General features: G+C 48.2%; 1 protein-coding gene across 4 annotated transcripts; it reads right to left on the reverse strand.

Moving 5' to 3' along the window:
• Window positions 1-376: 376 nt before the first annotated feature.
• On the reverse strand, window positions 377-25,048 carry LOC119091909 (uncharacterized). 4 transcript variants are annotated; one of them, XM_037214836.1, is made up of 5 exons: window positions 24,984-25,048; window positions 13,892-14,158; window positions 2,038-3,494; window positions 1,369-1,524; window positions 377-656 (listed from the first exon to the last, which is right to left on the reverse strand). In XM_037214836.1, the coding sequence occupies exons 2-5, from the start codon at window positions 14,152-14,154 to the stop codon at window positions 442-444; spliced, it is 2,091 nt and encodes a 696-aa protein (XP_037070731.1). In that variant the 5' UTR covers window positions 14,155-14,158; window positions 24,984-25,048; the 3' UTR covers window positions 377-441. The 4 variants fall into 4 exon arrangements, with proteins under 4 accessions (XP_037070731.1, XP_037070729.1, XP_037070732.1 ...); XM_037214834.1 differs by lacking the exon at window positions 24,984-25,048 and adding an exon at window positions 19,271-19,351; XM_037214837.1 differs by lacking the exon at window positions 24,984-25,048 and adding an exon at window positions 17,325-17,503.
• Between the last annotated feature and the right edge of the window lie 277 nt (window positions 25,049-25,325).

The following is a 25,325-nucleotide window of genomic DNA, read 5'->3' on the forward strand; positions in this document are numbered from 1 at the left end:
ACGGGCGCCACCCATAAAGCATACCACACGGCTCTGCCAGGTGGGAGCCACCAAAAATATCAGCCTTTCTAACGCGAGCTGCTTATCATAACAAAGTCATTGTTCCCACTCCAGATTAGCATTATCGCCCACCCAAAATCCTATCTTATCCGACGCCGTGCAGTCCATCGGCATCACAATCACACAAACAGCCTCGGCTTGGCCGGGTCGCGTCGTCACCGTCAGCGTCTGGCGCCGTATGTAGTGAGCGCCCGGCGCAGCTGGCGCCGCGTGGCGTCCCGCCCGGCGCAGCTGGCGCCGCATGTAGTCAGCGCCTGGCGCAGCTGGCGCCGCGTGCCGTCAGCGCCTGGCGCAGCTGACGCCGCGTGCCGTCAGCGTCCAGCGCAGCTGGCGCCGCGTGCCGCCCCGCCCGGCGGCGACGGCATCAGTGCCGTGCGGCCGCTACTGGGTAAGCCGCTTGGCGGAAATGAGCCGAACCTGGCGCCAGATAGACGGCCGGTCCATGGTCGAGATCTTACGCACCAGGTCCAACCCCTGGCGCACGTAGCCGAACACCAGCGTGTAGCGGTACGGGCGGTAGTCGCGCTCTTCGGAGACCCAGATCATGAACTGCGAGCCGATCTGACCGCGCTTGTTGCCGTCGACGATCACCGTGCCTGCAATGAGCCGTCACACAGCGTCAGTCATGCCGACAAACCACCACCACCGCTGGGACACGAGCCCACTGAGGCATCACTCACCAAGACAGCCACAATACGGCCAGTCAACAGTGGCAGGGCATCCAGCCACTCCGAAGCTGCATGTCTGCACATGCATTTGCTACCTCTGCTTCGACGGTGCCTGACAACGCACCGCTTGCCACTCGCCAGGTGCCCCAGCGGATAAAACACGGGTGCGCAGACATCCAGCACCACGAACCGAACATTGTCAACACGCAGTTCGAGTCACAAGAGTAATTCGATTATTTGGGCACGTGCAGTCTGCTGACCGAGTCACCAAATTATCATAGCATACTTTTAAACTAACAAACATACCATGCTAGCGTACCATCAAACAGCAATCACTACATAATATTTACAAAGCATATCAAAATACAAAATCAGCACAGCATGGTTGCCTACAAAGCAAGATGTGCATGTTTTGCACATCTGGTATGGCTGTGAATATATGCATGCAAGATGTATATATTCATATAGCTATGTAGATACGAAATACGATGTATGGCTATGAAATTAAGGCACTTCAGGTTCCACAGCTCTGTAAGGCATCCTACCCATCTCAGTACATGAGCAGTGTATTTCGCGGACGGCAGCGGAGGCCCATCGGAGACAGCCTGCCGTCGCCAGGCCGGCCGATCTCGCCACGCACCCATGCCCTTCATGCGTATGGCGCCGCACTCGTCCTGCAGCGGACACATGTCGGCGGCGATGAACTTCTTGCCGGAGTCGGCCAGCAGAGAGAAGCCCTCGTCGTCGTCCACCCGGCCGCCGAGCAGGTAGTCGTTGGCCGTGGCGAAGTGAAACCCTGCGGAAGGGCGGCGTTCGGCGGCGTCAGGCGGGCCGCGGAGGGGCACAGCTCGGGCGAGGCGGCGCTCGGCGGCGTCAGGCGTGCCGCGGAGGGGCGCAGCTCGAGCGGGGTGGCGCTCGGAGGCGTCAGGCGGACCGCGGAGGGGCGCAGCTCGAGCGGGGCGGCGCTCGGCGGCGTCAGGCGGACCGCGGAGGGGCGCAACTCGGGCGGGGCGGGGTACGGCGGCGGCCGGCCGTGCTCGGCGGACACAGGCGGCCACCTTCTATTGTCACGTACTTTTGTCACCGCTCGTCTAGTGTCTGTTTCGGATGTTTCGACTGCACGGGCCGTTTGTCGTTTCTTTCTGTTTTGTTAAATGGCTCGGATAACATGGTGTGGTAAATTCCCACGGGTCAAATCATGACCTCACACTGGAAAGGATCGCGGCTACCCTTTCACCAATCCGTGATGCATACGCAGCGCCCTCCTCCTCTCGACAGCCAGCACGTGGGGCCGGCACGCGCCACTCACTCGTGTTGTTGTACAATCCAGCGTCGCACAGCGAGATGAAATTCTTGCACATGATGGGCGCCATGTCGGGCCGCAGCTCGATGATGACGTCACCCGTGTCCGTGCCGGTCGTGACCTGCAGGCGGTAGTACGGGCGGCCGTCGCCGCGTAGTGCCCGCGGCACGGCCGCGGCACGCGCCGGCGCCGGCTCCACCGGCGCGCTCGCCTGTTTCAACACGTTGGAGAACGTCACCTTACGGGCCGCCGGCCCGCTCGACACGGCGCCGGTGGCCGGAGAGACGGCCTTTCCAGTGACCGGGTCCATGATGTGAATGCGATGGACATTCGCACCATGGCTGGACACGGACGTGACCGTTACCGTGCCAGTGGCTCGTCCATCGGGTAAGACGACGGCACGTTTTCCACTAGCCGTTCCACTGGACTTGGCAGCCTCGCCAGTGCTTGCGCTCTTATTCGTCAAGGTGGCTTTTCCGACGGCTTTATCATTCGCGGGCCCATTAGACATGGTGGTGTCGTTACCTTTAACGGAGCGATTGGGCGAAGCCGCGATGCTGCTGGTGACCTTGCTATCATTGGCTGTAGCAGTTGCTCTATCAGACGCTACACTGTTCACTTTGGTGGCGGCTTTACCGTTTGCCGTTTTGCCGTTGGCGGTCTTGCCGGCTGTGTCCCCGGGTGTGGTGCTGGTTTTACCGTTGGCTTTATCCTTGGCTATGGTGACCGATTTGCCCGCAACATAGGATACATTGTCAGGTTTACCAGTGTCGCCGGAGGCGCTTGCAGCTTTGCTAATGCCACTGGGGGCTTTTACAGCGCCGCCCTGTGCACTAGCAGTATTACCACGGGTTACGTTGTTGGATTCTTGGCTTCCAATTGCCTCCGCCTTTTCGTCATCATCAGACGATGCCATATGATCCAAAGAATACAGGAAAATGCTTGCGCCCATCAACGCTTTCACAACATTTTCATCGCGCATCCAATCACCAACGGCAAACGTGATGCGTGAGCCGTTGGTCCGTAAGGACACCTCTGCACTGGAGTCGAGTAAATTCTCACATCTACGTGCCAGACTGGAAGTTTCTTCCAAGCTCGTCATGGTGTGGGATATATGCGATTCCACATTTTTGAAAGTGTCCGAGAGATCTTCATTCGGGAGGAACTCAATAGCTTCCCGTTTCCTCTCCAATTCTCGCAAAATATCATCATCTAGTTGTAAGTCCATATCATAATCTTCTATAGTTCTACCAACGGATTTGGCGGCGGCCGCAAGGACGTTGTACGCTTGTCTATAGAGATCGAGCGTGGTCGATCGTTTGATTTTGATGGCCTCCGTGTTTTCGGCGCCCTTCAAGGCCATCCCTCGTAGAACCTCGCGGATTTCCGACAGCCTCAGCAGCTCGTGCTCTCCGCACTTCTCAGTCGCCAACGTCACACAGCTGACGCAGAACATCTCCAAACTGCGGTAAAGACAAAACGTCAACACGGGGAGAAAACATACGGCTGTTCAAGGTAAATGAAAAACGTGACATAACACAGCTGTTCATCATCACCGATAACCCCCCAGTCGTTCAATACCTTCGGACATACCAAACTGATAAGGCTGTTAGCACCGCCAGGACACACGCCGCTGTCATAACGACACAACCTCGTTTTCGAAATTTCAGCCCAGACATCACGCCCACACTCCCCATACGTGGCCGATGTGTTTCCATGAGACGCATGCTAGGTTTCTGAGTATGCAACAAGTTGCGCTTCCGCAATCATTGTTGCGGACATCTTGTGCTATTGCCCCAGTTCCCTCCAGCACAGGCAACGATGCATCAGCACGCACCCAGATCCTTTTCGAGGAGAGTTATCCCAGACAGATATTTTGTATCTTAAGTAGGGAAAATCGATGAAAAATATCTGCTGGTAAAACGGTGTCTGTCAAAAGGTGCTGGTCGGCCCATTTCCTGCCTTTCTACACCCGCCGAAAGCCGTGCACATGCATTATAAGCACGCCTCCCAGGCAAACAAATCGTGTTTTCGGGTCGCTGCGTCGTGCAACGCGTCTGGCGCGCGCTTATGCGCATGACCTATCACTTTGGCACAACATCTGTCCAGCGATTCATCTTTAAGGTCGTAACTATTCTGGCAAATGGGATCGTGTCGCCGTGGCTATTAGAACGGTTTCAAGGAGAGGGGGATCTATGGTCACACCTCCGAGCGTGGCGATGCGACCAAAAGGTGACCGCGGTGGCAAATTCGATGACCATTCTAATCTTGTTCGAGCCGATATGGTTTCAACACGCGTCCATTCAAACCAAACACATGCAGAACACCGGAAACTCCGTCACTTTGAAAACTTGCATTCGGTTGACGGCACCAACACAGTTACCCGGTTTACATGGGCAGCCGAGGATAATTCGAATTAAGATCGGAACGGATCATGCGACGTTAACCCTCTCGGCGAGGGGCGTTTACATGGGCGAAACCGGCTTTACGTCGGATTAACGGTCGATAGTTCGATCCCGCTTAGTTCGAACCAAGGAACGGGTTATGGGCGAAAACTGCGCTTTTGAGGCGAACTGAACAAAACAAGAAGAAAAAAGCCGGTACTCTGCGTATGGATGGCGAATGTCACGAGCCATGGTGGGCGCGAGACAGCTTTGAGGGCGAGGAGGAAGATGGACTCCGTTGGAAAAATGATCTGTGCGGGACTCATAGGCTTTGTAGCTACAGCACACGCCATAGCACTTGAAACACAGGAGTTGCGCAGTCAGCACTGTCAAATCTGTCACATAAGCAGTGTTATATGCAAATTTTTACTAGCAGGAAACTGGCTAGCACGAAATCAGTATTTTCTTGTATTGGCCAATGACACTCACAAACTTACCACACTCATCAGTATGCCACCCAGCACCACGTCATCTACTTTGCGCAGCCCAAGAAACACATTACCTAATCCCGCACCAATGCATTTATGAGCAGCCTGCAACAGTGAGCTAAGCTACAGAAATGACTCGTGAATGCTACATAGTGGCAAAAATTGTGTAACTATGTTGTCTTTCCCCATCCAATGCATCATCAGTACCTGAGGGCAGCATTGCCATTTAGACTTGGCATGGACTGGCAAGTCAGAATGCAGCTATTTGCTTTCTTGACATACTAGGGTTGAAATACTGCTTTGATATCCTTGCAGTCAACAGCATTGGCTGATATGGACTGATGGCTAGGTGGCACAAACAGCCGTGTTCGCATAGTCCAAAGATCATAACATGAACCAGCCCCAAAGCTGTCATGACAAAAGCAATCTGGGCTCAAAATTCATAACAAATGATTAATTATAGCAACAGCTCAATTATCCACCTCATGGTTTGCAAAGATACGTGTCACAAAAAAGCACCGAGGCAACATATTTACTCACCAGTACAAAAACAGGTAATGATGTGCACTGCAGATGTTCTCTGCACATCATGTGGCATTAGGTTAGGTTTACTTAGTTTATGCACTGTTTTCTTCCACATGAAATGCACAACCCTGGATTTGACAGAGTACTGATGACAGCTAATTTCATCCAGTGCTCACGTTTGCTTTCTTGACATTTTGGAACCATCACTGGGCAATTTTGGTCCCATCATTAAAAATAGTTCACATTCTGCACTGACTGCAATGATCTATTGCCTATATTTGTTGATCCTTTGCATCATGCACGAATTATTGAGTTACCTATCTCACACACATTAAACCGACAAGCAACAAACAGCCTAATTGCATCAAAAACAAATATTCCAGCCCCCGCTTCCTTGCCAGTTGGTCTACCAGTGTGACATAACTTCATATTTCCTTGACAAGCCAGTCACCAATATCCAGCACATCCCTCCTGCCAATAGGTGGTCAACCAAATGTTCAAGTCACAGGAGGAATGTCTGCAAAATCAATCCTGGGGCATTTATGTATTCACCTAATGAAAGAAACTATTGGTACTCCCTGCAAGAATTGTTGAACAGTTGAATTACCTACCTAGTGGCCTGCAAAGACACCCATCACAAAAAAGCACCAAGGTGACATATTTAATCACCAGCACAAAAACAGGTGATGATATGCAACACAAACGTGTTCTCCATGCAGCATGTGCCATCGTGTTAGGTGTTAGTTTATGCACTGTTTTCCTGCACATGGAACACACAAACTTGGATTTAGCAGAGTAATGATGACAACCATTTTCATCCAGTGTTCACATTTGCTTTCTTGCTGTTTTGACCCCATCATTGGGCAATTTCGGTCCTACCATTAAAAAAGTTCACATTCCGAGCTGACTGCAATGATCTATATTTGTTCATCCGTCATATCATGCAGCAATTTTTAAGCTACCTTTCCCACACAAATTAAACCGACAAGCAACCAGCATCCTAATTTAAGGAACATCTGCAAAACACTCCTGGGGACTTAAGGTATTAACTTAATGAACAAAACTTGGAGGCATTCTCTGCAAGAATTTTGAGCAATCCAAAAATTAAAATGAGAACAAGTCAAAGCTATATAAAATAACCATATTACCTCCATCTGGCTTTTGGACGCATGGAGCCTGCCCCAGATGTAAACTAATCTAACCTTTAGGCGGAAAGATAGCACCAAACACCGTCGACGCCTGCTGTCTGCATAGATCAAGCGCCTAGCAAGGCTAAATTACGTGAGCATTTCTGTGCTGCTAGCCACTCAAGGCCCTCAATGATAAGAGTAGTTTTAGCAGCATGATGTCAACTTCACCTTCCTTCTCTTTTCCCCTACCATCTTGGACTTGAACCGTCTCGAGCAATAGCTAAAAACCCGTGGAAAAGCGGTAACACCGCACAAAGCTGAAATGGCTATGAACAGAACTGCGTGCGCCAGGCATTTTTCTTTTTTTTTGTTTAGACAGCTGACGGCCGATAATTCGGACGAAATCCCTTCCTGAACGGATGATCCTCTCACGGGAAGGGATTTACCCTGTTTACATGGGCAGCTGTGATTCGAATTGAGCCGGGACCCGTCCTCGATCCGAACTATCCGGCCCATGTATACACTCACGCGCCGTTCCGCTGATTCGAATCGTGCGCCGGAGGAAATCCCTTCCCGTGAGAGGATCATCCGTTCAGGAAGGGATTTCGGTTTTCTTCAAGTACTTCACCTTTTTTAGAAGAAGAAAAATCTCCACCGCGAGCGTTTTACGCGCAGTGCGGCACGGGCTCAACCAGCTCGCGTTAGCAGGATTGCCCGACTTTGAAATCATACAATCCAAACGACATCTTTAGCACCAAAAGTAATGAGCAGGCAATTAACACCATTCACTACGTCGTTTCGACCACTGCTACTCACAATGCTCGCATGATTGCCTATCATCTTCAAGAAATAACCATCTGATAATATAATAATTTCGGCCACAAACAGGTCATATGATTTTTAACACGCAGACAGCCGACGATTTATAGCATGTACTAAAAGGGCAACATAAGCACCAAATTACGTACATTCGAGCAATCAAGAAAATTATCCCAGTTCTTCACATTCGTGTCTCGAGTTGACGTTTCCAAACAGACAGCACAGAGAAAAACCCAACAATGTCGGCGGAAATGAAGCATTTCCGGCATTCTTAAAAAACGGACCAAGCCACGGGAACCAAACACCGAAGCCAAGCCAACGTTTTCGGTGCGGTACATTGGCGTCTATTAGCGCAGTGCATCTCATACACGAGTCCGGATAATGTGATTCACACTTATTAGGACCAAACACATCGTGACGACATTGTCGCTTAAACTACAACACTTGGGTTCAATTAATATGACTACTCCGTTGCCGTGACATGCTGCAATCATGTGCAGAGGGACTGTCGTAGTACCCTCTTAAAGTAGTGCACCTCCTGTACAATTCCAACGAGCAAGGCTTGAAATCGCTCTGACATCCAGAGACATACTTGCCGAGATAATATGCCAACAGTCACCCTAAGGAAACGGATCAAGCCTCGGGAAACGAAGACTGAAGCAAGGCCAGCGCTTTCGGTACGGTACATATACGTCTGTTAGCGTAGTGCACCTCACGCGAGTCCGGATCATGCGATTCACACTTATTAGGACTAAACACATCTTGCTGACGATGTCGGTGGATATGAAAGACTTTGGTCCGATGAATAAGACTCATGCATTATCGTCAGATTTTGCCGTCATTGGCGGACGGACCGCAGTAGCACACTCTTCAAGTAGTACACCTCTTGTATAATTCCAATTGGCGAGACCTAGAAACCGCTCTGACATCCAAAGACGTACTCTGCCGAGATAATATGCCAACAGCCACCCTAAGGAAACGGACCAAGCCCCGGGAAACGAAGGCTGAAGCAAGGCCAGCGTTTTTGGTACGGTACACATACGTCTGTTAGCGTAGTGCACCTCACACACGAGTCCGGACAATGCGATTCACACTTATTAGAACTAAACACGTCGTGCTGACAATGTCGATGGAAATGCAAGACGTCGGTCCGATGAATAAGACTCATGCATTGCCGTGAGATGCCGCCATCATGTCGTGCAGAGGGACTGTCGTAGCACACTCTTAAAGTAGTGCACCTCTTGTACAATTCCAGTGAGCAAGGCCCGAAATCGCTCTGACATCCAGAGACATACTCTGCCGAGATGATATGCCAACAGCCACCCTAAGAAAACGGAACAAGCCCCGGGAAACGAAGACTGAAGCAAGGCCAGCGTTTTCGGCACGGTACATATACGTCTGTTAGCATAGTGCACCTCATACACGAGTCCGGATCATGCGATTCACACTTATTAGGACCAAACACATCTTGCTGATGATGTCGGTGGATATGCAAGACTTCGGTCCGATGAATAAGACTCATGCATTGCCGTCAGACGTTGCCATCATTGGCGGACGGACTGCAGTAGCACCCTCTTCAAGTAGTACACCTCTTGTATAATTCCAATTGGCGAGACCTAGAAACCACTCTGACATCCAAAGACGTACTCTGCCGAGATAATATGCCAACAGCCACGCTAAGCAAACGGACCAAGCCCCGGGAAACGAAGACTGAAGCAAGGCCAGCGTTTCCGGTACGGTACATATACGTCTGTTAGCGTAGTGCGCCTCACACACGAGTCCGGATCATGCGATTCACACTTATTGGGACTAAACACATCTTGCTGACGATGGTATAAGGTACGCTGCGCTTATAAATATATATGTACCGTACCGAAAACGTTGGCCTCGCTTCGGTCTTCGGTTTCCGGGGCTTGGTCCGTTCTCTTAGAATTGCTGTTGACACGTTATTTCGGTACAGTGTGTCTTTGGATGACAAAGCCGTTCTTAGGTCTCGCCAACGAATTATGCAAGAGGCGCACTACTTTAAGAAGGTGCTACTACAGTCTGTCCGCACATGATGGTGACATCCCACGACAGTGCATGAGTATTATTCATTGAATCAAACCATTGCAGCTCAGCCGACATTGTCGGCACAATGTGTTTATTTCTTAGTGTGAATCGCGTTGTAAGGGCTCTTGTTTCAGGTGCACCGCACGACTAAACGTATATGTGCCGTACCTAAGCCGTTGCCTTTGTTTCGGTCCTCGGTTCCCGGGGCTTGGCTTTGTTCCTCAGGGTTCGTGTCGGGATTTTATCTCGGCGGGGTGTGTCTTTGCCTTTCAGAGTGGTTTTTAGGTCTCGCCAATCGGAATTATACAAGAGGTGTACTACTTTAAGAGGGTGCTACTACAGCCTGTCCGCACATGATGGCAGCATCTCACGGCAATGCATCAGTCTTATTCATCGGACCGAAGTCTCGCAGTTCCACCGTCATTGTCAGCACGATGTGTTTAATTTCCATAAGTGTGAATCGCCTGATCCGGACTCGTGCATGAGGTGCACTGCGCTAATAGACGCATATGTGCCGCACCGAAAACGCTGGCCTAGCTTCAGTCTTCGGTTCCAAGGCTTGGTCCGTATCCTTAGGATTTTTATTGGCATATTATCTCGGTAGAGTATGTCTTTGGATGCCAGAGCGGTTTTTAGGTCCCGCCAATTGGAATTATACAAGAGGTGTACTACTTGAAGAGGGTGCTACTGCAGTCCGTCCGCCAATGATGGCAACATCTGACGGCAATGCATGAGTCTTATTCATCGGACCGTGGTCTGGCATATCCACCGACATCGTCAGCAAGATGTGTTTGGTCCTAGTAAGTGTGAATCGCATGATCCGGACTCGTGTGTAAGGTGCACTACGCTAATAGACGTATATGTACCGTACCGAAACGCTGGCCTTGCTTCAGTCTTCTTTCCCGAGGCTTGATCCGTTTCCATAGGGTGGCTGTTGGCATATTATCTCGGCAGAGTATGTCTCTGGATGTCAGAGCGATTTCAAGCCTTGCTCGTTGGAATTGTACAAGAGGTGCACTACTTTAAGAGGGTACTACGACAGTCCCTCTGCACGACATGATGGCAGCATGTCACGGCAAACGGAGTAGTCATATTAATTGAATCCAAGTGTTGTAGTTTAAGCGACAATGTCGTCACGATGTGTTTGGTCCTAATAAGTGTGAATCACATTATCCGGACTCGTGTATGAGATGCACTGCGCTAATAGACGTCAATGTACCGCACCGAAAGCGTTGGCTTGGCTTCGGTGTTTGGTTCCCGTGGCTTGGTCCGTTTTTTAAGACTGCTGGAAATGCTTCAGTTCCGCCGACATTGTTGGGTTTTTCTCTGTGCTGTCTGTTTGGAAATATCAATTCGAGACACGAATGTGAAAAACTGGGATACTTTTCTTAACCGCTCGAATGTACGTAATTTGGTGCTTATGTTGCACTTTTAGTACATGCTATAAATCGTCGGCTGTCTGCGTGTTAAAAATCATATGACCTGTTTGTGGCCGAAATTATTATATTATCAGATGGGTATTTCTTGAAGATGATAGGCAATCATGCGAGCATTGTGAGTAGCAGTGGTCGAAACGACGTAGTGTATAATGTTAATTGCCTGCTCTTTATTTTTGGTGCTAAAGATGTCGTTTGGATTGTATGATTTCAAAGTCGGGCAATCCTGCTAACGCGAGCTGGTTGAGCCCGTGCCGCACTGCGCGTAAAACGCTCGCGGTGGGGATTTTTCTTCTTCTAAAAAAGGTGAAGTACTTGAAGAATACCGGGATTTCGTCCGAATTCTCGGCCGTCAGCTGTCTAAACAAAAAAAAAGAAAAATGCCTGGCGCACGCAGTTCTGTTCATGGCCATTTCAGCTTAGTTTGGTGTTGCCGCTTTTCCACGGGTTTTTAGCTATTGCTCGAGACGGTCCAAGTCCAAGATGGTAAAGGAAAAGAGAAAGAAGGTGAAGTTGACACCATGCTGCTAAAACTACCCTTATTATTGAGGGCCTTGAGTGGCTAGCAGCACAGAAATCCTCACGTAATTTAGCCTTGCTAGGCGCTTGATCTATGCAGACAGCAGGCGTCGGCGGTGCTTGGTGTTATCTTTCCGCCTAAAGGTTAGATTAATTTACATCTGGGGCAGGCTCCATGCTTCCAAAAGCCAAATGGAGGTAATATGGTCATTTTATATAGTTTTGACTTGTTCTCACTTTAATTTTTGGATTGCTCAAAATTCTTGCAGAGAATGCCTCCAAGTTTCTTTCATTAAGTTAATACCTAAAGGCCCCAGGAGTGTTTTTGCAGATGTTCCTTAAATTAGGATGCTGGTTGCTTGTCAGTTAAATTTGTGTGAGAAAGGTAGCTTAAAAATTGCTGCATGATATGACGGATGAACAAATATAGATCATTGCAGTCAGCTCGGAATGTGAACTTTTTTAATGGTAGGACCGAAATTGCCCAATGACGGGGACAGAACAGCAAGAAAGCAAATGTGAACACTGGATGAAAATAGTTGTCATCATTACTCTGCTAAATCCAAGTTTGTGTGTTCCATGTGCAGGAAAACAGTGCATAAACTAACACCTAACGTGATGGCACATGCTGCATGGAGAACACGTGTGTGTTGCATATCATCACCTGCTTTTGTACTGATGATTAAATATGTCACCTTGGTGCTTTTTTGTGATGGGTGTCTGCAGGCCATGAGGTAGGTACTTGAACTGTTCAACAATTCTTGCAGGGAGTACCAATAGTTTCTTGCATTAAGTGAATACATAAATGCCCCAGGATTGATTTTGCAGACATTCCTCCTGTGACTTGAACATTTGGTTGACCACCTATTGGCAGGAGGGATGTGCTGGATATTGGTGACTGGCTCGTCAAGGAAATATGAAGCTACATCACACTGGTAGACCAAATGGCAAGGAAGCGGGGGCTGGAATATTTGTTTTTGATGTGATTAGGCTGTTTGTTGCTTGTCAGTTTAGTGTGTGTGAGATAGGTAACTCAATAATTTGTGCATGATGCAAAGGATCAACAAATATAGGCAATAGATCATTGCAGTCAGTGCAGAATGTGAACTATTTTTAATGATGGGACCAAAATTGCCCAGTGATGGTTCCAAAATGTCAAGAAAGCAAATGTGAGCACTGGATGAAAATAGCTGTCATCAGTACTCTGTCAAATCCAGGTTTGTGCATTTCATGTGGAAGAAAACAGTGCATAAACTAAGTAAACCTAACATAATGCCACATGAGGTGCAGAGAACATCTGTGGTGCACATCAGTACCTGTTTTTGTACTGGTGAGTAAATATGTTACCTTGGTGCTTTTTGTGACATGTATCTTTGCAAACCATGAGGTGGATAATTGAGCTGTTGTTATAATTAATCATTTGTTATGAATTTTGAGCCCAGATTGCATTTGTCATGACAGCTCTGGGGCTGGTTCACATGTTATGATCTTTGGACTGTGCGAACACAGCTGTTTGTGCCACCTAGCCATCAGTCCATATCAGTCAATGCTGTTGACTGCAAGGATATCAAAGCAGTATTTCAACCCTAGTATGTCAAGAAAGCAAATAGCTGCATTCTGACCTGCCAGTCCATGCCAAGTCTAAATGGCGATGCTGCCCTCAGGTACTGATGATGCATTGGATGGGGAAAGACAACATAGTTACACAATTTTTGCCACTAACTATGTAGCATTCATGAGTCATTTCTGTAGCTTAACTCACTGTTGCAGGCTGCTCATAAATGCATTAATGTGGGAGTAGGTAATGTGTTTCTTGGGCTGCGCAAAGTAGATGACATGATGCTGGGTGGCATACTGATATGAGTTTGTGAGTGTCATTGGCCAATACAAGAAAATACTGATTTCCTGCTAGCCAAAGTTTCCCACTAGTAAAAATTTGCATATAACACTGTTTATGTGACAGATTTGGCAGTGCTGACTGTGCAACTCTTGTGTTTCAAGTGCTATGGCTTGTGCTGTAGCTATAAAGCCTATGAGTCCCGCACAGATCATTTTTCCAACGGAGTCCATCTTCCTCCTCGCCCTCAAAGCTGTCTCGCGCCCACCATGGCTCGTGACATTCGCCATCCATACGCAGAGTACCGGCTTTTTTCTTCTTGTTTTGTTCATCTTCACAATATAAAGCATTTTCCAGACATGGTACCAATATGGTGTAATGTCCGCCCCCGGGATGCTAGAGATCTGGTGTTAGAGCCCGACCTTCCCAAAACTATACATGGTTAATAGTAAAAGGTGGCTCATGGAAATATAGCATATCAGTCAGCAGCAGATGTAACAATGGCGTACGCATGTGACTGCCCGATAATGTTTTCGATGAGCCGAACCGCCATAAGATAGCGAAGCAAAATAGCAACGAAAATATCAAAGCATTAACAAAAAAAACGACAACCGAATGTCCTAACGGACTCATCATAACAGCGTTGACCTCAAATACCAGCACTACTGACCGTTGGTTGAGCTGAGCAGCCGAGGCAGTTGCCTCAATCTGTGGCATCAGGTAGATGTTGTTCTTGAGGGAGTCGGCCGAGTGAGCGACGCATGTCAGGTCGCGGCACGTGGGACACTTGATGATGCCACTAGTAGTCAGCTTCCGCAGACACTGCAGGCAGAATGTGTGCTGGATGCCGCCGCTGCACTTGAGGAACTTGGGCAGGCGCGAAGATGCATTGTATGCCTGGAAGCACATACCGCACTGGAGGTGGTCCGCCATCGCCCTGTAACAGCCAGTGTTCACATATTTCAAGATAACCATAGAGCGAGCCGTGCGTGTTGAAACGTCACACGTCGGAGCGTCGATGTCCATCCCGCTTTGCCTAACGTGGCCTTGTGGGGTCTAGCCCATCACTACCGTCAAGCAAATCTGCTCGCGACAGTTCAGTGTCAGGTCAGATACGGCGTGGCCTTGTGGGGTCTAGCCCATCACTACCGTCAAGCGAATCTGCTCGCGACAGTTCAGTGTCAGGTCAGATACGGCAACCGGACTAAGAGGGCCCAAACACGCGTGAGTCAAACCATGTGCTAACTGCCGCATGCGTCGTGCGCGGCTCTCAAATTGCGGACATCGTTGGCGCGTCATCCAGTGTCATTGGCGAGCGTCTCGTGCAATTTAAGAGCCACACACGACTCGCACTAGCAAGCCCTTGTACTAGCATCTGCGCTACCTGCCTCATACGCATTTCATCTCCTCCGCTTAAATGTTTTCGCAGATGTTATTAACGGACTGGGGCAACGTAAGATAGTGAAACACTCGAGTGATAGGAGGCTCAAATCTCCTTCCCACTTTTGAGTTAACAAGCAGCTTATTGACATTTAGGAATGCACCAAACCATGGCTACAATGGCTAGCTACACCTTATCTCAGGTCACGTGACTACGAATTAAGTTTCATTTAAATCACATGCCAGGTCATAGCCCATAGGCATCTGCCCAGAAGTTCCAAAGCAGCCACACAACACGTGGTCTGAGCAAAGTCACATACCTATTACATATTCCTTTCGTCAATTAGTGTGGGGAGACCATGTATGGTAACACCTTAAGAGAAACAACATCCACCGCAGGTAACGGGCCCACGCATTCTGCACCATCGGATCACAACGGAACGGGAAGGCCCCCAGACTGAACTGCCTTCAATGTGCTAATGTGACCAGGGTTAGCGGCTACGACCTGGCGTGGCGGCTACGCGCGTCCGCCTGAGCACCGTGGTCCCTACGCAGCCAGAAACGGATGGACAAATCGACACCTAGAACGCATGTTCGCCTCTGAAATACGCCGGGGACAGAGCTCAATGCCGGAAGGCGTTGGTACACGGGAGGTCCGGGTCGAATTCGGCGCAGCTCCCAAACCGAGGGCATGGTCACTGAATGATTTGACGCCAACTAAGTACTCCTGTTGCCCCATTAGACGACGACGGTTCCGCAGCACGCGATCTCACTCCATCTGTTGTGTAGCGTTCACGCACACCCTTACGTGACTGTCGATTCCCTGCCATGGTGGTGATGAGCTGGTACAGGCACAGGAGTGCAGGAAAGCAGCAGTGGGCAGCCTGCCCCGGTCTCAGCATAACAACAGGTACAGAAGTGCAGGAGGGCAGCGATGGGCAGCCTGCCCCAGGCTCCGCATACCAAGAGGCAAAGGAGTGCAGGAGAGCAGCAGTGGACAATCTGCCCCCAGCTCCGTGTACCAACAGGCATAGGAGTGCAGAAGGGTGGCAGTGGGCAACCCGCCTCAGGCTGTGTACCAACAGGCACAGGGGTGCAAGAGGGCAGCAGTGGGCAACCTGCCCCGGGCTCAGCATACCAACAGCCCATGCAAATCGCCAAATAAGCGTGTCATGGTTACATGCCCGGCAAACGAAGGCTTCCCTTACGGCTGAGTGGCGACGCGATGCTGCACCCAAGGCGACGCACATGGTGAAACATCCATCCTAGCCGATGGTCAAGGCCAACAGCGAAGACAACAACTTCTCAATATGCTGCGCGAAATCACCCATGAATGCACCTGAACTTTGAGGCACGGGCCATGTGGGGGGCGCCACAAGACGATCGTGATGGCGCCGCAGAGATACCACAAGAGGGGGGGGGGGGGGAGCATCTTCTAAAATCTTCAGAACGCATCAGTTCGTAATTGGTAGCCCAAGCACAAAACGAACCTTTAACACGCGCCCGGGTGGCCGGCTAGACACCCTTCGCTCTGGTGGGGGTGGGGGCTGAAGGGGCAATATGACCCCCTGAGATCTCGGGAACTAAGAGAGCTAGAGGCACCAAATTTGCAGGGTGTGTTGGCCTGTATGTGAACTCAATTAGGTCAACGTTTGAGCTTGCTAGGTTATGACCTTCAGGTCAAATAAGGTCAAATTCTAGGTTGGTCTCCAAAGTGCCCCAAAAACCCAGATAACTATTTCTGAGCAAAAGGTCACCATCTCACTTAAATTCTGTGGCCTTATTTGAACTTTTGAAGGTCATGGTGACAAAATCATACAAGACTGCTGTGAGTTTTGCATTTAAATAACTGACACAGGTTATGCTAGGTAGTATGCTCCAAAAACAAAATGTCGACCTAGGTCATATTAGGTCAATGAGCTATTCTGATCTCTTACAAGTCAATGAAATATGTATAATGCTGTTCCTGCTATCAATAAATTCGAAATGAACACCAGAAACTGTCCCATACAGCAAGCCCTAGAGCAATAACACAGGTTGATTTTAACCTTGGTCTGACCTTCATACCTGACCTTAGGTCAACGTAATTTGCCCATTTAATGCTTTTACTGTCTAAGAAAGCATCTCAGAGATGTACGGCTTCGTCAAACACCCCGTTGTTGCATCAGATTTAACAATTCTCTAGAAATTGTTTTCGCTGAAACCATGGCCTGACTTTCACCTGCCATAGGTCAGCAACCTTGCAAGGTACATCTAATTTTTTATGTCAAACAATCCGCTATTCAATTGTCTACAGCTACGCAAAATTTGGCGCGGCGTAGCGGCGCCGTTCGCAAACCATTTTGGGAAAACCTTGGGGGGGGGGGGGTCAATTTGACCCTCTCCCACCCGAGCGCGTGTTAATTCAGCAGAAAACAAATGATGTCAACTAAATGCTCTTTTTTATCAAATGTTGCACAATGCAAGAGTAAGGCTGGGGCTGCAACAACAGTTTTGTGTTGTAAATGAGGGCATGAGCTGTTTAAAGTACATCAAGTGGGAAAATCCATAAACAAGGCGCCAAACTTGTGAACTTTTCTTTACAGAAGCGTGCGTACATCATCACGCACCTCTTTACGGAGGCCTAGCAGCTGCAAAGGTCGTGGACGCAACCGAGGGACATAGCGACAGCCGGGAATCGAGTCCAGGCCTCCCACATAAAAGCCGAAAGTGCCCTCACTGACCTGGTTCGTTGATCACACTTAAATCACTTGTCTTTGGAGAAGGCACGGTGACAAGGTCAATATGTTAATGGGAGTGCCCCATATGTATGTGGGGTTTTTAACTGAAATCACCATCTTGAAGACGTTCCGGTGCTGTTCACAATCCTGCCCTTCTTAAGACCTAACCCCCTCTTGTGTCTGAGCTAAACGCCCGCGAAAATGGGGAAAGGCATGTTGGGGAGAGCATTTCAAAGTCACTTTGGCATTCATGACGTTATAGTAACGTCATCCAAACCCCACCATTCCATAAGCCAAGCTGCGATCAGTGACAAGTAAAATGTAATTTTGAGACATTCATAACTGGCATTTCCTTTTACTTCTTCAGAAGAAGGAATTGCTTTAGACAGCACAATTCTCTGTTTAATAAATATGCTTCTCAGCACATCACAGTTTGACCACATCATTGTACCTTGCACAACATTAATTGAGAGCCAATTGACTGCAGTTATATCTGGAAATGAAAAAAACTCACACTTACAAACACACTAACAAATGCCAAACATGAACACATCCACAATCATATTTTTCTTGGCCTTGATTTGTTGCATCACTTATGGAATGGCAAGATTTGAATGACATTATGACACCATTAATGCCAAGGGGGTGTTTGAAAGACTCTCCCCCTATACATCTTTCCTCATTTTCACGAGCTTGTAGCTCAGAAACTAGACAGCTTATGTCTCAAGGGGGGCAGGATTGTGAACAACAAAAGATCTTTAAGATTGCTAGTTCAGATCAAAACCCCCATCTACATGTGGAACACTCCCTTTAACAGACCCATGGTGGAAATAGGTTAAAGGACCCCACCATTTGGTACTTGAAACCCTGACTGCCACAGGATCCTTCCAATGTCTTAATGTGAACACTCATCATGTCATGTTTCCTCCATTGTCAGAGGGCACCAACCAACACAAGAGGTCTGCTGTCATTCAGGGTACTGTCCCCATCCTTCTTTGAGTAAATGTTTTCCTAACCAACTCAACACCCCTTGTTGATACAGAACACCCTGTCAGACACTGGGCCCCTGACTGGTACAGAAGCCTTGCATTGGTGCTTGTACATACACATGCCCCCCCCCCCCCTCCTGTCCTCCACCTGTGCTGCTGTCACACAGTTTCCTGTATCTGAGTTTTATCACAATAGTCATACATACTTGGGACAGAACCATGCCTAAATATATCTTAAGTTAGAATTTCATCAATGTCTTTCCAAAATGGGACAGGCCCTGTAATGACCAACTTTCCTAATGTAATGTCATCAGGTCAAACACTCAATGCTCATACCACCTCCTCAACCCCAAAGTATAATAAGGGGTTTGACGCCTACAGTAACAGCACTTGTATTGGTGGGCAACTGCATTTCTACCCATTAAAGAGCATGAGGACAACATGAGGGAAGATAGAACAATGAACCATAACACATTTTGTATAATTGGCAATCTACCCGAGGATAACAAACTGGCAAAAATGCATTTCTACTCCATTAAAGAGCAAGAGGATGGCATGAGGGAAGGTAGAACATTGAACCATGACACATTTTGTATAATTATAGCAATATAACCAAGGACAACAAAGTGGTAAAAAGACTGTCTGCTAACTGCTAAAAAAGATGGTTCATCCAAGACTGCTCATATATTCCTCAATATGCACATTTTTACACTTTGTGATCTTATCTTTATGAGAGAAGTCTACATGACATAATAAATCAGTTTTCAATGATGAAATCCATGCATATCTATACGAAAACATCTTTTAGCGCAGAGAAGACAATCTGAAGTATGACCAAATGACAGAATTTTTCATTACTAGATGCATACACAACACACCCATAATGGGAACACTAAAAAGACACAAGCATGCTGACACAATCACATGAACAGTGTATATGACCAGAGTGTAGATACCTACTGTTTTGGAAAATGTATACATGCAGTGTTTTCATTATGAGTGTAATTGATATTCATCAAGGTATTAGGATTCTTGGTAATTTTTTACTTTGGTACCTGTATGGCCGACGGAGGGAAGAGCTACGCTAGCTGCAGGGTTTCGAGTATTGTCGTCCGGGGGAAAAGCTGTGAGGCATCGGCTGACATTGTGACGTCACTGAAAATGGTTTTGCATCGATCGGGATGGGGGTCCTTTCGGGCCGACTGAAGGCCATAAGGCTTTTGAATGTGACATGTCACTGGTATTCGGCTGGGTATGTGACGTCACGGGTCGTGAGTTTGCAAGGCTCTTTTGGGTCCACCGAATGCCGTAATGCATCAGCTGGCCATGTGTCGTCACTGTTATTCGATTAAACATCAGGCGCGACCGGCCTCGTTCCATCTTTACTTTTCGTACCTGACTGCTGCAAGCATTTGCGTGCCGCATAAAGGTTTGACCGAATCACCTCAATGTGTGACGTCCCTAATCATCACTTCATACGGGTGCACTTAGGCCCCACGACCACGGTGTGTCATGGTCTACGAAGTATCACCGGATAGCGTGACGCCACTGGTATTCGAATAAATACTGAGCGCAACAGGCCGTGCTTTATTTTTACCTTTGTATCTGACTACTGCAAGCATTGGCGTGCTGGATGAAAGCTGCCGAACCACCTGAGTGTGTGACGTCACTGGTCACGAGTTTCACCGGTGCCTTTCGGCCAACTGAAGACCACAAGGTGTCAGCTAACGACGTCACTGCTATACGACCGATTGTAAGACGTCAATGGTCGTGGGTTTCCACGTGTCCTCTAGGACCGACGAAATGCCGTAAGGCATCAGCTGGCGATATGACGTCACTGGTATTTGGCTGAACATCAGCCAACAGGTCATGCTCCATTTATACCTTTCGTACATGTCTGCTGCAAGTATTGGCGGATTTTTTGCGGCCAACTGAAGGCCATAAAGCATCAGCTAGCGATGTGACGTCACTGGCATTCGACCGTGCGTGTCGCTGGTCATGAGATTTTACGGCCTCTTTTGGGCCGACGAAAGGTCATACGGCACTGACTGACGATGTGACGTCACTGGTATTCGAATGAACTTCGGGCGCGACAGGCCATGTTCCACCTTTATCTTTGGTACCTGTCCATTGCAAGCATTGCCGTGGAAGGCTCTGCCAAATTACCTGAGTGTGTACGTCACTGACCATTAATTTGTATACTCTTCTGAACCTACTATAGGCCACAAAGCATCAGCTGACGATATGATGACACTAGGTCTCGACTAGACATCATGCGCAACAGGCCATGCTCTATCTAAGCCATGTTTCGTCTGTACCTTTCGCACCTATCTACTGCAAGTATTCGCGCGACACATAGGGGCTCTGCCGAATTACCTGAGCGTGTGGTGTAACTAGTCATGAGTTTACGCGGGTTTACTCTGGCTGACCGAAGGACATCAAGCATCAGCTGACGATATGACGTCACTGGTATTCGACTATACTCCAGGCGCGACAGGCCATGTTCCATCTCTACCTTTCGTACCTGTCTCTTGGAAGTATTGGCGTGCTGAATGAAGGCTCTGTCGAGTCTCCTGAGTAAGTAACGTCACTGGTCAAGAGCTTTTTACGGGACCTTTTGTACCCCCAAACGGTATAATGTATCAGCTGACGATATGACGTCACTGATGTCCGACCTAACATCAGGCGCGACAGGCCATGTTCTATCTTTACCTTTCGTACCCGTCTATTACAAGTACTGACGTGCTGAATGAAGGCTCTGTCGAGTCTCCTGGGTGTGTAACGTTACTGGTCATGAGTTTTTTCTGGCTCCTTGGAACCCTCTATAGGGAAAAATGCATCAGTTGACGACGTGATGCCAATGGTGTTTGACTTAACATGAGGCGTAACAGGTCATGTTCCATCTTTGCCTTTCGTACCTGTAAAGTATTGGTGCGTTAAATGATGGCTCTGCCGAGTCACTTGAGTGTGCGACGTCACTGGTCATGAATTTTTACGACTATTTTTGGCTGAGCGAAAGCCATAAGGCATCAGCTAACGAAATGACTTCACTGGTAGTCCACTGAGTGTGTGACGTCACTGGTCATGAGCTTTTACGGGCCTTTTTTGGCCGAGTTCAGGCCATTAGGCATCAGATAACGTTATGGCGTCACTTGTATTCGAATTAACATCAATTGCAATAAGCCATGTTTCATCTTTACCTTTCGCATCTGCCTACTGCAGGTATTCGTGCGCTACAAAAAGGCTCTGTCGATTCGCCTGAGCGTGTGGTGTAACTGGTCATGAGTTTGTGCAGGTTTACTCGGGCTGACTGAAGGACATCAAGCATCAGCTGACGATATGACGTCACTGGTAATCGACTAAACTCCAGACGAATCATCTGAGTGGGTGACGTCGCTGGTCATGAGTTTATACGGATTCACTTGGGCCGCCCAAGGCCACAAAGCAACACCTCCCGTGAAGCATCACAGGATGATATGTCGTCACTGTTATTCGACTTAACATCAGGTCCAACATGCCACGTACTTTCTTTACCTTTCGTACCTGTCTATTAAAGGTATTGACGTGCTGAATAAAGGCTCCGTCGAATCTCCTGAGTTTGTGACGTCACTGGTCACGAGTTTTTATGGGCTCTTTTGAACCCATTATAGGTTGTAATGCATCGGCTGACGGCATGACGTTACTGGTGCTCGACTAAACATCAGGCGCAACAGGTCATGTTCCATATTTGCCTTTCGTACCTGGCTGCTGCAAATATTCGCGTGCTATATGAAGGCTCCGCCGAATCACCTGAGTACGTGACGTCACTGATCATCAGTTGGTAGGAGGTCACTTGGCCACCTATGGCTACGAAATTCCGCAGCAGAGGCGGGAGATGCACCATAGTTAAGCACACTAATTTTATTGTGCGCACCATTAAGTAGCAGCTTCAAACGCAACGGGCTGTTTCAACGACTAAAATTTTGAACAAACGTAAACACAAAACAAAGGTGATCCCAGCCCACAAACCGACGTATATGCAAAGCTATTCCGCCCGACATCACAGGATGCGCCCCTGAGCAGCTACGGTCCGGAATGCCCTGATGGCTAAATAATAAAGGGCGCCGCCTAGCGGTCATAAGTCTGGGCCACAGACCGAATATCAGTGACGTCATATGGTCAGATGATGCTTGATGTCCTTCCGTCAGTCCGAGTAAGCCCGCGTAAACTCATGACCAGTTACACCACATGCTCAGGTGATTCGGCAGAGCCTTTATGTAGCGCGCGAATACTTGCAGTATAGAGGTGCGAAAGGCAAAGATGGAACATGGCCTGTTGCGCCTGAGATTAAGTCAAACACCAGTGACGTCATATCGTCAACTGATGTCTTGTACCCTATAGGTACAAAAAAGCGGCCCATAAAGGACTCATGACCAGTGACATTACACACTCAGGAGATTTCACAGAGCTTTCCTTACGCATGTCAATGCTTACAATAGACAGGTACGAAAGATAAAGACGAACATGGTCTGTCGCGCCTGGTGTTAAGTTGAATACCAGTGACGTCACATCGCCAGATGATGCTTGATGTCCTTCAGTCAGCCCGAGTAAACCCGCGTAAACTCATAACCAGTCACGCCACACGCTCAGGTGATTGGGCAGAGCCTTTATGTGGCGCGCGAATACTTGCAGTAGATAGGTGCTGAAGGTAAAGATGAAACTTGACATATTGTACCTGATGCTTAATTGAATACCAATGACGCCATATCGTTGCCTGATGCCTAATGGCCTTAAGTCGGCCGAAAAAGGCCCGGGAAAACTCATGACCAATGGCGTCACACACTTAGTGGATTACCAGTGACGACACATCATTAGATGATGCCTTATGGCTTTCACTCGGCCAACAATAGCCTGTAAAAACTCATGACGACGCACTCAGGTGATTCGACAGAGCCATCATTAGGCTCGCCGATACTTTAACAGGTGCGAAAGGCAAAGATGGAACATGACATGTTGTGCCTGATGTTAAGTCGAACACCAGTGACATCATATCGTCAGCTGAAGCATTATACCATATAGGGGGTTGAAAAGAGCCCGTAAGAGCTCTTGACCATTGACGTCATATAACACGCGAATGCTTGCAGTAGGCAGGTACGAAAGGTAAAGATGGAACATGGCCTGTTGCGCTTGATGTTGAGTCGAATACCAGTGACGTCATATCATCCCGCGATGCTTCACAGGATATGATGCTTTGTTGCATTGGGGTGCCCAAGTGAGCCTGTATGAACTCATGACCAGCGACGTCACGCACTCAGATGGTTCGGCACCACCTCGATATAGCGCGCGAATGCTTGCAGTGAACAGGTACGAAAGGCAAAGATAGAGCATGGCCTGTTGCGCATGACATCTAGACGAAAACCGGTGACGTCATATGGTCAGCTGATGTGGTGTGGCTTACGGTAGGTTCAAAGCAGTCTATATAAATTAATGGTTAGTGACGTTACACACTCAGGTAGTTCGGCAGAGCCTTCCTTCAGCATTCAAATGCTTGCAATGGACAGGTACCAAAGGTAAAGATGAAGCATGGCCTGTCCCGCCTGAATTTTATTCGGATACCAGTGACGTCACATCTTCAGTTAATGTCGTATGACCTTTCGTCGGCCCAAAAGAGGCCGTAAAATCTGATCACAAGTGACATCACACACAGTCGAATGCCAGTGACGTCACATCATTAGGTCATGCTTTACGGCTCTCAGTTGGCCCCCAAAGATCCATAAAAATGCATGACCAGTGACGTCACACACTCACGTGATTTGGTAGCTTTTATTCATCACGCCAGTGCTTGCGGTAGACAGGTACGAAGGTAAAAATGAAGCATGACCTGTTGCGACCAACATTTAGTCGAATATCAGTGACGTCACGATACCTGGTGATATTTCACGGAACATGATACACCGCGGCCGTGGGGCCTAAGTGCACTCGTATCAAGTGATGATTAGTGACGTCACGCATTCAGGTGATTCGGTCAAGCTTTTATTCGACACGCAAATGCTTGCAGCAGACAGGTACGAAAGGTAAAGATGGAATAAGGCCTGTTGCGCCTGATGTTTCATTGAATGCCAGCGACGACATATCGTCAGGTGATGCTTTACGGCATTCATTACACCCAAAAGATCCCTAAAGCCTCACAACCAGTGACGTCACACATCCAGTCGAATACCAGTGACATCATATCGCTAGCAAATGCCTTGTAGCCTTCAGTTGGCCCAAAAGAACCCCGATCGATGGAAACCCATTTTCAGTGACGTCACTACGTCGGCTGATACCTGACAGCATTTCTCCATCACGGCAGTACAGGAACCCTGCAGCCAGCGTAGCTCTCCCCACCGTCGGCAATACAGGTACCCAAGTAAAAAAAAGCCGGATTCTTCATGCTTCAAACCCCCATGCTTTACTTGTCTTCTACATCCTCAAACGTGTTTTCCAATAGAAGCTTACAATTTCCATCCTTAAGAACCCAAAAATTATTTCTTGTGCCATTCAAATTTCTCTGATAATGAGATAACATCTAGAAATGTCAGATGTACACACTGACAATAATACACTCAATGACAGTTATTGCAAGTGACAGGTAGCTAAAAACACCACCACAAAGATCGCAAAATTACTATTTCCACATAATGTCGAGGCCCACCTTTTACACACATATACCAAACCGCCAACAACGCTCCGACTGATGCGCACGCACCGTCGTCGACATTCGAGTTGTCAGAGGGGGCTGGTCATCGAGGGATTTCCCGCCATGGGTAGTATTTTCTTATTTCCTAAATAAGGCTATATTGTGCTAAATTGCATCGTGCTGGGTCGTGGCTCTTGTGCTACCCAAGCATTCGACCTATTTCACCCCATATTCTGACTATTTTTATGATTTTGAACTATTGTTAGCGCAATCTATGCTATATCATATCAGTGCGCACTTATTCTGGTACATTTTCTCGTCTTGTTTCTAGTATAATTATGCAAATCACTGGGCCTT

This window comes from Pollicipes pollicipes, unplaced genomic scaffold (assembly GCF_011947565.3).
Source record: "Pollicipes pollicipes isolate AB1234 unplaced genomic scaffold, Ppol_2.1 Scaffold_3447;HRSCAF=4054_pilon_pilon_pilon, whole genome shotgun sequence".
Lineage (NCBI taxonomy): Eukaryota > Metazoa > Arthropoda > Thecostraca > Pollicipedomorpha > Pollicipedidae > Pollicipes > Pollicipes pollicipes.